General features: G+C 44.0%; 1 protein-coding gene across 2 annotated transcripts; it reads right to left on the reverse strand.

Annotated features, from left to right (window-relative positions):
* Positions 1–1,458: 1,458 nt before the first annotated feature.
* pgfb (placental growth factor b) lies at positions 1,459–8,545 on the reverse strand. 2 transcript variants are annotated; one of them, XM_055864904.1, is made up of 6 exons: positions 8,426–8,545; positions 2,317–2,513; positions 2,096–2,175; positions 1,927–1,956; positions 1,752–1,814; positions 1,459–1,629 (listed from the first exon to the last, which is right to left on the reverse strand). In XM_055864904.1, exons 2-6 carry the CDS (start codon positions 2,506–2,508, stop codon positions 1,608–1,610), a joined length of 387 nt encoding a protein of 128 aa, XP_055720879.1. In that variant the 5' UTR covers positions 2,509–2,513; positions 8,426–8,545; the 3' UTR covers positions 1,459–1,607. The 2 variants fall into 2 exon arrangements, with proteins under 2 accessions (XP_055720879.1, XP_055720878.1); XM_055864903.1 differs by lacking the exon at positions 8,426–8,545 and having other exon boundaries at positions 2,317–2,620.
* Between the last annotated feature and the right edge of the window lie 6,952 nt (positions 8,546–15,497).

Raw genomic sequence — 15,497 nt, forward strand, 5'->3', positions numbered from 1 at the left:
CTGTACATCAACCCACTGCTTTATTCAACAGATAATACACAAAAAGGCCAATATGAAAGTCATGTTGAAAACAGACCCACCACAGGTGGCGGGCAATGTGATAGTGTACTCGATTAGTGTGTAGATTGTAAAATGACTTGAGGTGAGTGGATGACAGATGGGAATAGAAAACATTGAAACTCTAAGAGCAGCAACTCATTTTAATATTTGGTTCAGCTGTGAAAGAATCAGAAACACAAAGTAGTATGAAAAAAACAATAACGCCGTAAGTCATGAAACAGAAATGACAGCAGAAGTTATAGGCCTATAAATGAAATAGAGAAACAAGGAACACACCTAGTCTGAGTGTCCTGATCACCAAGTTCAAATGTTAACAGAGTTTATATGGTCCAATTAGCCATTTTCACAGCAACCAGTCAGTTCAAGTTCCATGATTGTTCATAGCTTAAGTTGGTTTAACTCAGCTCTTTCTAACGCAGCTCCTTAAATTGATACTGGGGTGTAGGTCTAATTGTAGTGTAGGTCTACTTGTAGTGTAGGTCTACTTGCAGTGTAGGTCTACTTGTAGGTCAACTTGCTTTGGAGTTATTGATTATTATGTTACATGGCCAGTGACTTGTTGTCAGATTTTTTTAACACTAAGATGAAAAATACAATGTGTATGTTACAGTATATTGCATAGCCTACATGTAAGTTGATTTTGTGGTATTTTATGATATTTCTATTTAATTCCATAAAAGTACACCAACACCTTGTCCTATGAAAAAAATTATGATGGACATAACTGTACCTATTATATCAATAATATAATTCTATACTTCATCCTAAACAAACTTATTTTAAAATAATTACTCTGAAAATGCCATTTGTAACCACTGGAGGGTGATATTCTACTAGTATAGCCCTGTTGCTGCTGCAGGGGCTCCTGAGCACTTAGTACGTCCAAGTCTCCTCCACATAAGGCTGAGTACTCATTGACTGTACTAGTCCATAGACCATGTATGACAGTACAATGTTTTATACCACAACACAAAAAGTAAAATATAACTCATTCAGTTTGGGAAAGGAGTTGCTAGTCTACTAATGAACCGACTTGCCATGAGAGGACCCCAAGTATTTGGTTAGTCGGTTAGTCCTAAAGATTTAATGAAACAACATTGCAATTTCATGAATGGAACATGTATTCATAAATAGGCCTATTCATGTTAAATGGGATAAGCAGCTAAAATAACCACAGCAATAAAATAAACAACACTAAACAATAATAATCATGTAATTATGCAAAATATATCCATCATGATTTTAAATGTAAAACCTTTAAATGTTTGGTCTTCAATTGCACTGCTTCACAGAAATGTCTGTCAGGTCAGTTGTCACCAAGGTATTTTTTTTCACCAAGCAACATGTGCTTCCTGTGGAACCTAAGTTAGAAACACTCCCCTACAGCAAGAGGGCCTGTCACCATAACAACCCAGCTGCTTGAGTCTCTAGGTGCATGGAGACACACAGTATTGATGTGTTTGTTTTGAAGACTCTTGATACTGTTAGCGCTGGGCAGGGAATAAATAGAGATGCCGGTGGCAACAGGTGTAGGGCTGCTCCTGCAGTTACCTGCGAGGGGGCTGACACCTTGGACACAAACGAGATAGATGATACATTAACATGTGGGGCATTTTTACTTCACATAGAAAGATGTAATGTATGGTCGATGGACAAATATTTTGCTACATTTTCCAGACGTCATTACTCACCTGTCACAAGCTTTCGCTCTCTGTCTCTCCTTTCTTTTCTTTCCTCTCCCTCTCTGTCTCCTTCTGCAGAAATTATCAGCGATATGAGCTCAACTATCAAGTATTATAAAGACAGCAACATTTCTGTCCCACTCTCTAACTTTACAATGGACATTATGGCAATTGATATGCTCACCTTTCACTTTTCACCACAGCCTTCCTGATTCTAGGAATTAAATATGAACACCACTAATTAATTATATAAAAATCAGTCATATCATTTTACATAATATCATATTACAATGCAGCTGGTTTACAGTGACCAAACACATACTACTAAAGCAGAAAGTCTTTTTTTCTCTTACCTACATTCACATGTCTGGTGCTCCACAAAAGTCATCTCAACGTATTCTTGACCCTGCTCCGCTGGCTTGATTTTCAACAGCTGAGAATGAACAGGTTGTTGAACAAGTTGCAGGGGACAAAGTAGAAAAAAGCCCTTTTCCTTGTCTTGGCATACAAATATCAAATACACTGACGACCTCACAACATGGCAGCCATCCTCAGAAGGGATGTGTCCTATTACCTGCATGGTGACATTAGAGGTCCGAGTAGGATGACACTCCAGGTTCTCATCGCCACAGCAACCAGCGCAGCGCACCAGGGGCACACAGGAGGGGCTGTAGATGTGCTCCACCTCCCCAGGGTACTCTTGGACCACCTCCACCAGCTTCTCTATGGTCCGGCAGAAACTACGGCCCCACACATCCTGAAACATTAATACTGGGGAAGAGGAGAGAGGAGAGGAGAGGAAGTGAGACAGCTGTCCATCACAGGACATATAGCCTCATAAAGCCATTGTACAGTTCCCTGGATGCCCCAATCACATCCATCCATGCCTCCTGGCAGCTCCCCAGCCTGATGGATCTGGACTGGAGGAGAGATGGCTAGTGTGATGGCTGGTGCTGAACCTGCACGTAGAGGGGATTACCTGTTTCAACACTTCAGCCGATAGAGACGCACACTTGCACAATTACAGTGTGCCTCATTAGCCTAGTCTCATATCATCTGTCACACTGTGCAATTCAATGAGCAGAGTTTTACACCAACCTGCTGAGGTTTGTGCGTGTGTGTGTCTGTCAGCTTAATTCTGAGATGGCACAACATCCTTTCTTAATATTTCCCAGTCTGCCTTACTGTTTTTTCTCCATAATGTACTGTACTCACTGTCTATATTATCACAACCACTAGGGCAAAAAACAGAGCCATCTGCAGATCGTTTCAAAAAGATTTAGGACACTCATCAAGTGTAGATGCTGAAACATAAAAAGAAACACTGATATGCTTGGTGTCTATCCTGGTTTTAATTTTTAAGAAAAAATGTTGTGTAATACGAGCTTTCCTGTGGGAGCATATGTGTGAAAGTGTACCCATAACATCGTCAGTAAAGAAAAACAAGGACCAACTCTGCCCGAACAAACAGAGAGGAAAGAGAAAACAAACAGTGGAAATTGTTTTCCATGAACAGAACCTGCCCGGAGCAGAGCTGAGCTGAGCTGCCCCCCCAGGCACCTCTGGGATCTGGCTGACCCTGGGGTCACCGCATGGAGCCCGGCACCAGAACAGCTGTTTATAAAAGCAGACAGGTCAGGGGGAGCCAGGCCAGGCCAGGCCAGGGAGGGGTGAAGGAGATGTTGTCTCAATCCTCCCAACAGGTTATAGGTGCTCATTACATTAAGTCACACATTCCTTTTCTTTTTCACTGTTGTTGCAGTGATTTACAATTGTCACGCCCTGGCCTTAGTATTCTTTGTTTTCTTAATTATTTTAGTTAGGTCAGGGTGTGACATGGGTAATTTATGTGGGTTTTGTAGTGTCTAGGGTGGTTGTAGGTTTAGGGGGTTTATTTAGAGTAGTTGGGTTTATGTTTAGTGTAGTTGTCTAGGTGTGTCTATGGTTGAGTGTAGGTGTTTAGGAAAGTCTATGGTTGCCTGAATTGGGTCTCAATTAGAGACAGCTGGATATTGTTGTCTCTGATTGGGAGCCATATTTAAGGTAACCATAGGCTTTAACTGTTTGTGGGGAATTGTCTATGTCTAAACGTTAGTAGCTTGTGTGTGCACTTTCGTTTTGTAGCTTCACGGTCGTTTGTTGTTTTGTTAGTTTGTAAGTGTTTTGTTTCGTTTTGCCTTCTTCAAAATAAAAAGAAGATGGCTTATTTTCCACATGCTGCGTTTTGGTCCGTCTCACTCCCACACAATCGTGACAGAATTCCCCACCAACATTGGATCAAGCAGCATGTGCAACAACAACAGGACCCACCTACACAGGACTATTGGAATTGGGAGGAAATTCTGGACCGTGAAGTACCAGGAGAATATAACCGCCCCAAAGCTGAGCTGGAGGCAGCGAAAGCAGAGAGGCGGAGATATGAGGAGGCAGCAAGGAGACGTGGCTGGAAGCCTGAAAAGCCCGTGAGTACTACCCCAAAAATTCTTGGGGGGGGGGGGGTAAGAGGTAGTGGGCCAAGGGCAGGTAGGAGACCTGCGCCCACTTCCCAGGCTAACCGTGGAGAGCGGGAGTACGGGCAGACCCCGTGTTACGCAGTAGAGCGCACGGTGTCTCCTGTACGGGTGCATAGCCCAGTGCGGGTTATTCCACCTCCCCGCACTGGTAGGGCTAGATTGGGCATTGAGCCAAATGTCATGAAGCCGGCCCTACATATCTGGCCACTAGTACGTCTCCTTGGGCCGGCTTACATGGCACCAGCCTTACGCATGGTGTCCCCGGTTCGCCTACATAGCCCGGTGCGGGTTATTCCACCTCCCCGCACTGGTCGGGCAACGGGGAGCATTCAACCAGGTAAGGTTGGGCAGGCTCGGTGCTCAAGGGAGCCAGTACGCCTGCAAGGTCCGGTATTTCCGGCGCCACCTCCCCGCCCCAGCCTAGTACCAACAGTGCCTACACCACGCACCAGGTTTCCAGTGCGTTTTCAGAGCCCTGTTCCTCCTCCACGCACTCTTCCTATGGTGCGTGTCTCCAGCCCAGTGCCTCCAGTTCCGGCACCACGCACTAAGCCACCTGTGCGTCTCCTGAGTCCTGTACACACTGTTATTTCTCCCCGCACTCGTCTTGAGGTGCGTGCCCTCAGCCCGGTACCACCAGTTCTGGTACCATGCACCAGTCCTATAGTGCGCCTTGAGAACTCAGTGTGCCCTGTTGTTGTTCCCCGCACTAGCCTGAAGGTGCGTGTCCTTAGCCCGGTACCTCCAGTTCCGGCACCACGCACCAGGCCTACAGTGCGTCTCAGCCGGCCAGAGTCTGCCGTCTGCCCAACGGTGCCTGAACTGCCCGTCTGTATTGAGCCTTCAAAGCCGCCCGTCTGCCATGAGCCTGCAAAGCCGCCCGTCTGCCATGAGCCTACAGAGCCTTCCGCCAGACAGGAGCCGCTAGAGCCTTCCGCCAGACAGGAGCCGCTAAAGCCTTCCGCCAGACAGGATCAGTCTGAGCACTCCGTCTCCTCAGCGCCATCTGAGCCATCCGTCTCCCCAGCGCCGTCTGAGCCATCCGTCTCCCCAGCGCCGTCTGAGCCATCCGTCTCCCCAGCGCCGTCTGAGCCATCCGTCTCCCCAGCGCCGTCTGAGCCATCCGTCTGTCCCGAGCCAGTAGAGCCGCCCATCTGTCCAGAGCCGTCAGAGCCGTTAGTCAGTCAGGAGCCGCTAGAGCCGTTAGTCAGTCAGGAGCCGCTAGAGCCATTCGTCAGTCAGGATCTGCCAGAGCCGCCAACCAGACAGGATCTGCCAGAGCCGCCAACCAGACAGGATATGCCAGAGCCGTCAGCCAGCCATGAGCTACCCCTCAGCCCAGAGCTGCCATTAATCCTGAACTGCCCCTCAGTCCAGAGCTGTCTCTCTGTCCGGAGCTGCTCTTCAGTCCGGAGTTGCCCCTCTATCCTGAGCTATCTCTCTATCCTGACCTACCTCTCTGTCCTGAGCTATCCCTCTGTCCTGAGCTATCCCTCTGTCCTGAGCTACCTCTCTGTCCTGAGCTACCTCGTCCCGGAGCTGTCCTTTATCTTGGTGTTGCCCCTTAACCTAAGTGGGTGTATAATGAGGGTGGTCATTCTGAGGGAGAGACGTAAACTGGGATTGACTATGGTGGGGTGGGGACCTCGCCCAGAGCCTGAGCCACCACCGTGGTCAGATGCCCACCCTGACCCTCCCCTAGACTTTGTGCTGGTGCGCCCGGAGTTCGCACCTTAAGGGGGGGGTTATGTCACGCCCTGGCCTTAGTATTCTTTGTTTTCTTAATTATTTTAGTTAGGTCAGGGTGTGACATGGGTAATTTATGTGGGTTTTGTAGTGTCTAGGGTGGTTGTAGGTTTAGGGGGTTTATTTAGGGGGTTATGTTTAGTGTAGTTGTCTAGGTGTGTCTATGGTTGAGTGTAGGTGTTTAGGAAAGTCTATGGTTGCCTGAATTGGGTCTCAATTAGAGACAGCTGGATATTGTTGTCTCTGATTGGGAGCCATATTTAAGGTAACCATAGGCTTTAGCTGTTTGTGGGGAATTGTCTATGTCTAAACGTTAGTAGCTTGTGTGTGCACTTTCGTTTTGTAGCTTCACGGTCGTTTGTTGTTTTGTTAGTTTGTAAGTGTTTTGTTTCGTTTTGCCTTCTTCAATAATAAAAGAAGATGGCTTATTTTCCACATGCTGCGTTTTGGTCCGTCTCACTCCCACACGATCGTGACAACAATATAGTGGGGAGAGAGGATGTGAGAGGAAGTGTGTCAAAGGGGTTTAAGGGTGTCCCCAGTACCTCATTCAGCAGCCCCTGTAGTCCCTAGCTGCTTGTCCTCACTTGCCCCTTCAACCCTGAAACCTCAACCCTCAGAGCTTATTAACGGACCTGACATCCTCCACCGCAATCAAGGATCATTCATTAATGCCTTTCAACCATATCTATAATTAAGCTGCTAATAGATGAATCAATTCTGATTCCGAGTGTTCAGAGAAAACAAGCCACAGAGAGTGTTGTAGTACTTTGTGTATTTCAACATGGAAATATCTCACTGTACTAAATGGCTATGCAGCATGTGAGGAAGAGGAGGGAAAGCACCCCATGGTTTACGGCAGGAGGATGTAGACTGTAAAAACAGTGAGAGTCAGCCTCTCTTTCACCAATCTGTCTGTCTGTCAGCAACACAAGCTGCATAGATGGACAGCTAGCTTCCCTCCTCCTCTGGGTACATTGACTTCAATACAAAACCTAGGAGGCTCATGGTTCTCACCCCCTTCCATAGACTTAAACAGTAATTATGACAACTTCCGGAGGATGTCCTCCAACCTATCAGAGCTCTTACAGCATGAACTGACATGTTGTCCACCCAATCAAAAGGATCAGAGAATGAATCTAGTACTGAAAGCTTAAGCTACAGCTAGCTAGCACTGCAGTGCATAAAATGTGGTGAGAAGTTGATTCAAAGAGAGAGAAAGACAATAGTTGAACAGTTTTGAACAAATTCATTTCTTCCAAAATTAAGGAGAAGCAAGACAGAGAGAGAGAGGGAGAGCGATTTCATCCTTTTTTTCACTTTCAGTTTCACTTTCTTAGCTAGTTTATCAAACACTCTGCTCAAACAAAGGGATGCTATGTTAGCTAGCTGGCTATCCAACACAACACTGGAACTCTTCCAAGTCAAGGTAAGCTTTTGGTTTTACTAATTTATTGCCCCCGGGGCCCGCCGGTGTTTGTGTAAAACCGCTTACTGACTGTACACTGTAACGTTACGGTATGATTGTGGCGGGTTTACTAACACATTAGTTCTATTAGCTATGCTGACTATGATGTTACTTTAGCTAATATCGTGACAACGATGTAGGCTGTGTGTAGTGGTTATGATATAGTTTGGAAAGTTTTTTTTCACCTGGTCACATACAGCTGATGTGTTGTGCATTGAAGTCCATAAGCGAAGGGAAAAGGTGAGAGGAGGAGAGTACATATATGTGAGAAGGAATCAAACGTGGTTGCTATGAAAGTGAACTGTGTTTACGCGTGATCAGGGGTGTATTCATTCCGCCGATTCTGTTGAAAAAGGTTTCTTAAACGGAAGCAAACGGAACAAAACAGGGATAAACATACCTGAATTTGTCCAATAGAAACTCTTGTTTACAACTGTTGGACTAATGATTACAACCTAGATCAGCTAGATGCATTACTGTATTGAATGTGTCACTGTCTGTCCATGTGTCACTGTCTGTCACCTCAATTTTCTCTCAACCTGTGTGCACCTACATTGTAAACTTTCATTCATAGGCTGGGTTGTAGAAACTTCATGATGGGTATAGGGAAAATTTGAGTATCATGTTGTAGCTTAACCCTATTGCTGTTACATTACACTGGGTGAATGGAATGTGAATGACAGTCATCCAATATGCTGTAATAGAAATAAGGCCATGCTCATGAAAAAAAAGCTCTCTTTTGCCATACAGTACGACAGTGAACGGGACATCAGTGGTATTAGTATCCCAGAAAAACAATTTCTGTGAAACAAAAATGGATATTCAGCATCACCTGTAGGCTAGCTACTCTTGTCTACAGAACACTCACACATACATCAGGAAAAGTATGTTGCTTTGAAATATATATGATCAACATTATCTCATTTGTGCTGTAAAAATGCAGAAAAGATTCTTACCTCCAGTTGTGCTGTTTGTGCTGGGTGAGGGAGTACTCTGCAAAATAAAACAGACAAGAACTTAACGTTTAAAAAAAGCACCTGGACAGGATCATTTATTTCAGACAAATAAAATGCTTTCCAGACATCTCAGACAGTATATATGGACTTGGAAGATCTACTGCGCTGCCAGAAGCTACACATATTATATGCTTGTCTTGGACAGTTATAGTTCTTGGAAAAGAGAGTGTCATACAGTAACACGCCAAAGGTATTGGCCTGACTTTACGCCAGTACAGCTATGTCCTCTGGTGGTTAAGGTTGGAATTGCAAGGAGACGGAGACATCTTGCAGAAAGAGCAGTTTTTTTGTGATTCTTTCAATGGAAAACTCTATTTGACAAACACCAGATCCAGAGTCTCTTATATACCACATTCCTCTCGGTGCCCAACTGTTTAGGTTCAAAACCTGTTTCCTGTGGTGTAAGATTCAGCTCTCTATTTATTTTCCCGTTGGCGGCTTCCCCCCGTCTTGATTTTTCCCATCGTCCAATGATAAACAGTATGCGTTTCTCATTGGGCTGGAATAACACAAAACCTCTGGGTGACTCCATCGCATGAGCTCAGGAAGAGAAACCTCTATTTGTTCAAATATCCTCCAGCAGGACCATTGGACAGACAGGCGACGAACAACTTGCTTCCTCATTCTGTCATCTACAACAGTGTTGCGTTTCACAGGCTGATTGTCTGTGATGAGTACCTGATGACAAGTATTTTGATACACTGTCTGGTTATCCATCCAACTACTGTGTGTGTGTAACAATGCTGGTCCAACAGTTACCATTGCCTATAATGGAAAATAACAGCACACGCGCAAAGAGACAAAGGACAGTCAGATGGAGTAACTCTGAGGTCTGTTTAAAACCCTGTTAAAACCATCTATTAGAGGCCTCCTGAGGTTCTTGAGGTGTCACTACAGACCCGGGTTCGATCCCAGGCTGTGTCACAACCAGCTATGACCGGGAGTCCCATTGGGCGGTACACAATTGGCCCAGCGTCATCCAGGTTAGGGAAGGGTTTGGCTGGGGGGGAGGGGTGGCTTTACTTGGCTCATTGTGGTCTAGTGACTCCTTGTGGCGGGCCTGCAAGCTGACTTTAGTCATCAGGTAAAAGGTGTTTCCTCTTACACATTGGTGCGGCTGGCTTCCGGGTTAAGTGGGACGGTGTTAAGAAGCGCGGTTAGGCAGGTCATGTTTCAGAGGACACATGACTCAACCTTTGCCTCTCCCGAGCCTGTTGGGAAGTTGCAGCGATGAGACAAAATCGCAATTAAAAAATATATATATATATACGGTATATACAAAAGAAAACATATTAGAAACACCTCGACCATACTTGCAAACATTCGTTTGAGGATCAGCCAATTAAAAATTGTCAATGTAGTTCCATGTGATCAAAGGCTACAAAGACAGGCATCGGTCTTGGAATTATTGTATCTGGGAGCTTGCTATGGTACCTCGAGTAACAGTGGGTTTTCCCATTCATTTGCTGAATAATTCCTCGTGCCTCCATTGAGCTCAAACACATGCCGACGTTAGCTTGCAAGCTTGCTAGGTCGAACAGGTTCAGTGACTAAGTTTTAATAATGCATTCTGCACCCGGGGGTTTCTATTTTTATTTCTATATTATGACCACTGTTCCCCTCTAAGCTGTGTGTGATGTGTGGACACAGTTCCCCTGGGACTGCCACCGCAGAAGAAATATCAGAGCTCGCAGAGAAGCACAAGATTGAACTTCACTCAACTTTCTAGAGTTTTCACCTTTAGTTTCCCCCTTTAGTTAACACTATAATTGTTTGTTGTTGTTGTTTTAAACGGGCAGTGTTGTATTTTGAGACAGGCTTGAATAAGCTAAGTAACCAATAGGCAGAGGGTAGCATAATCTGTCTGATTCTTTGTAATAATTTATTTTGTAAAGTGGTTTCTTGCATCAAACAACACAACAACATTTTCAGTCACCTCCTTGTCTAAAGGACAAGTGGATAAACAGGTTAATGTCAAGTCCTGCATGTTTTTTTCTGAAGTCTCATGGACTGTAGGCCTACATTGAACACCACACATTGGCTACTGTAGGCTGAATGATAAAACAGCTATTTTCATGTTAAAATATTAGGCCTCCCGAGTGGCGCAGCGGTCTAAGGCCGCTAGGTTCAATCGCTGGGTTCAATCCAGACCTGGGTTCAATCCCAGGCTGTGTCACAGCCAACCATGAGGCAGTGCACAATCAACACAGTGTCATCTTGACACAGGGTTTGGCTGGCTGGGATTTCCTTGTCCCATCGCGCTCATGTGACTCCTTGTGGAGGGCCGGGTGCCTGCATGAGGTGGCCAGCTGGACAGTGTTTCCTCTGACACATTGGTGCGGATGGCTTCCGGGTTAAGTAAGCAGTGCGGCTTGGCAGTTTCGGAGGACGCCTGGCTCTTGACCTTTGCCTCTCCCAAGTCCGTAGGAGAGTTGCAACGATGGGACTAGACTGTAACTACCAATTGGGGTAACAAATGTTTTATGGTCGGCCTACATTATGATCAAATGACTGTGACTGATTATTTTTATTAACTAGCTAATACATTAAAGTCAAATTGCATTCCGTGTGTTGTTGTATTTATATTGGTTCATTCTGATTTCATGGGAGAACATTCTGAGAAAAAGTTGTCAAAGTCTTTATATAAAGTGCATTCAGAAAGTATTCACACCCCTTTACTTTTTCCAATTTTTTTTGTGTTACAGCCTGAATTTAAAATAGATTACATAGAGATTTTTGGGGCACTGGTCTACACACAATAATGTCAAAGTGTAATTATGTTTTTGACATTTTTACAAATTAATAAAAAATGTATTGAGTCAGTAAGTATTCAACCCCTTTGGTATGGCAAGCCTAAATAAGTGCAGGAGTAACAAGTCACATTATAAGTTGCACGGACTCACTTTGTGTGCAATAATAGTGTTTAACATGATTTTTGAATGACTACCTAATCTCAGTACCCCACACATACAATTATCTATAAGGTCCCTCAGTCGAGCAGTGAATTTCAAACACAGATTCAACCACAAAGACCAGGAAGGTTTTCCAATGCCTCGCTAAGAAGGGCACCTATTGGTAGATGGGTAAAAAAAAGCAGACATTGAATATCCCTTTGAGCATGGGGAAGTTATTAATTACACTTTGGATGGTATATCAAAACACCCAGCAGTGGTGTGTATTCATGGATGCCAAGGGAAGCCAGGCTTCCCCAAAAAATGTAAAATAAAAAAACAAAATAATTCATCTTTTGTCTCTCTGTGTTTTCATAATTTTCCTTAAATTCGCAAAAAGCTGAATGTACTGTATCTTGCATCCGAGCAAGCGAAACAGCGCCTCTCTGTCGCTGTATGTGTAAGCCATCGGTAACGATGTGCGCTGAGAGTCGGGAAGCAAGTTCAGGGAGTGAGTGTTTTAATAAATAAGCACAACATAATACAAAAATAAGAAACACAAACAACGCACAGAACTGATACAGGAACACAAACAATAACGCCTGGGGAAGGAACCAACGGGAGTGACATATATAGGGTAGGTAATCAGGGAGGTGCTGGAGTCCAGGTGAGTCTGAAAACGTGCAGGTGCGCGTAACGATGGTGACAGGTGTGCGCCAGAACGAGCAGCCTGGTGACCTAGAGGCCGGAGAGGGAGCACACGGACCATCTATCTGATACTGTCTGGTCATTTTTGTAGCCTGTAACATTGAATGCAAGGGAAGCCAGCGAGCATTTGGCCTCCCTTGATACAATTTTTTATAAAATAATAATCAATCAGCGTTGAGCTAAACTGAGTGAGTTCAACTCTGAATGGTCCTGGCGCACCAAAAAAAAGCCAGTAAAGCCAGTTTGGAGTGAAGCCAGTTGGATTTGGCTTCACTCCAAATCACATCACATCAAGAGAAATAGGTCATTGTGTTGTCCTCCGATGACTAGCTAGCTAGCTAAAATTGTCCCTTTCCTAAATTAGCCATGGTTGGAGATAGGTATTTGGACTTGTGATTTTACTTAATTCTCTGTATAGGCCAATTATTATAACAGCGATTCTGATCCAACCATAAATTCATACATGGTATCTTTTAGTTGTCACTGTATTAGACTAAACATAGGTGATTTGATGAAGTTGAAATGGTTCTGGAAAAGTGGAAGCAGCTCCTGTTGTCTTTGTGACATGTGGGAACTCTGTGGTTCTATATCAATAGTTGTTTAGTAGTCCAAAAATGTTGGAAACATGAACTTGCTTGACCATGCTGTAGCCTAGGTCATGTAACTGTTTGTTACATGCAATATGCTTTGTGGAATTCACCAGACCGAGGTTGCTCTCCGGTTTTGTGATGAAACAAAAGTGTGGTTGAATTTATTCTGCCACTGTCTTCTTATTGCCTCAGCCTTATGCCGATATATCATGGTCGCAAGGCAAATTAACTAACAGGTTATAGAGCAAACAACGCAATTATCACCACCGAGCACGCCCCCATTCTCATCAACGGGGCTGTAGTGGAACAGGTTGAGAGCTTCAAGTTCCTTGGTGTCCAAATCACCAACAAACTAACATGATGCAAACACACCAAGACAGTTGTGAAGAGGGCACGACAAAACCTATTCCTGCTCAGGAGACTAAAAAGATTTGGCATGGGTCTTCAGATCCTCAAAAAGTTCTACAGCTTCACCATCGAGAGCATCCTGATTGGTTGCATCACCGCCTGGTATGGCAACTACTCGGCCTTCCGACCGCAAGGCGCTACAGAGGGTAGTGCGTATGGCCCAGTACATCACTGGGGCCAAACTTCCAGTCAACCAGGACCTCTATAACAGGCGTTGTGAAAGGAAGGCCCTAAAAATTGTCAAAGACTCCAGCCACCCTAGTCATAGACTGTTCTCTCTACTACCACACGGCAAATGGTACCGGAGTGCCAAGTCTAGGTCCAAAAGGCTTCTTAACAGCTTCTACCCACAAGCCATAAGACTGCTGAACAGCTAATGGCTACCCGGACTATTTGCATTGCCCCCCCCCCCCCCCCCCCTCCTTTTTTTACACTGCTGCTACTCGCTGTTTATTATCTATGCATAGTCACTTTATCCCTACTGTAAGTACATGTACTAATTACCTCAATTACCTCCACTAACCTGTACCCCCACACATTGACTCGGTATGTTTGTCATTGGCAAAGACTAGGGAGATTATTTGGGATAAAAAGAAAAGGAATAGAGCTAAGCACAGGCAAAGTCCTAGAGGAAAACCTGGTTGAGTCTGCTTTCCAACAGACACTGGGAGACAAATTCACCTTTCAGCAGGATAATAACCTAAAACACAAGGCCAAATATATCAAGACAACATTGAATGTTCCTGAGTGGCCTGGTTACAGTTTTTACTTAAATCGGCTTGAAAATCTATGGCAAGACTTAAATGGCTGTCTAGCAATGATCAACAACCAACTTGACAGAGCTTGACATAGCTTGACAGGAATATTAAGAGAATAATGTGCAAATATTGTACAATCCAGGTGTGAAAAGCTCTTAGAGACTTACCCAGAAAGACTCCCAGCTGTAATCGCTGACAAAGGTGATTCTACCATGTATTGACTCAGGGGTGTGAATACTCACAGTACAATTAAAAAGTTTGGAAACACATACTCATTCCAGAGTTTCTTTATTTTTACTATTTTCTACATTGTAGAATAATAGTGAAGACATCAAAGCTATGAAATAACACATTTTGGAATCATGTACTGTAGTATCCCAAAAAGTGTTAAACAAATCCAAATATATTTGAGATTCTTTAAAGTCGCCATCCTTTGCCTTGATGACAGCTTTGCACACTCTTGGTATTCTCTCAACCAGCTTCATGAGGTGGTCACCTAGAATTTCATTCCTTCTTAATGCGTTTGAGCCAATCAGTTGTGCTATGACAAGGTAGGGGTGGTATACAGAAGATAGTCCTATTTGGTAAAAGTCCATATTAAAACCTGTTGGGGATGGGGGCGCTGTTTAGACTATTTATGCTAATTGGGTAATTTTTGAAACGGCTTCCCACAAAATCCTTGATCGTACAATATGCATATTATTATTATTATTGGATAGAAAACAGTCTATAGTTTCTATAGGAGTTGAAATTTTGTCTCTAAGTGGAACAGAGCCCATTCTACAGCAATTTCCCTGACATGGAGTCAGATTTGAGAAATGTTGGCCACTGTTCTGAAGTCAGTTAAAAGGGCACTGTTATTGCTATGACTATACGGACACTTCTTACGTCTTCCCCTGGATGCCTTTACGTGATGACGATTCCAATGGGGTCGATTGCGCGTTCACAGGCCCTATAAATTAAAAAACCCTGTAGCTAGCAAGTCTTTCCTTGCTGCGTAACGCGCGTGCTGGACACCGACCCGCTCCTGTTCCAAGCATTAGTTTAGCCTGTTATATTTCTCCGGTCATATTTTCACTCGTTATAGGAGTTAAAAACATCATAAGGTAGTTAATTTAAAGCGTTTTATAGCAATTTATATCCGTTTAGTGCGATTTTGGGACATTTATTTTTGAAACGATGTGAATAGCTGGGCACGCTTTTCAGTTCATCCCGAACGCAGTTGGCATTTCCACATGGCAAGAGGACAGCTTTCCACCAAAAGACGATTACTCCCAAGAAAGGATCCTTTGCCCAAGATACTGATGGAAGAACAGCTCAAGGTAGGACATTTTTATTATGATAAATCGTGTTTCTGTCGAAACATTTTAGTGGCTTAGGACGCCATGTTTTTTGACGTAGCTTCGCTTGGCGCAAACTGTATTGAAAAGTAAGGATAAATAAAAAAATGTAATTCCGCAATTGTATTAAGAATTAAATTGTCTATCAATCCCTGTCCACCCTATATTTTTTAGTCACGTTTATGAGTATTTATGTATAAGAGTAGATCACTGTCTAAGTGGCGCAAGGACATTTTCTGACCAGCTTGTCTACATTTCACATTGTCTAACCATGATTTTGGTGGCTAAATATAAACATTTGCGATCAAACTCTATAT

The sequence above is a fragment of the Salvelinus fontinalis genome, chromosome 16, assembly GCF_029448725.1.
Source record: "Salvelinus fontinalis isolate EN_2023a chromosome 16, ASM2944872v1, whole genome shotgun sequence".
In the NCBI taxonomy this organism is placed as follows: domain Eukaryota; kingdom Metazoa; phylum Chordata; class Actinopteri; order Salmoniformes; family Salmonidae; genus Salvelinus; species Salvelinus fontinalis.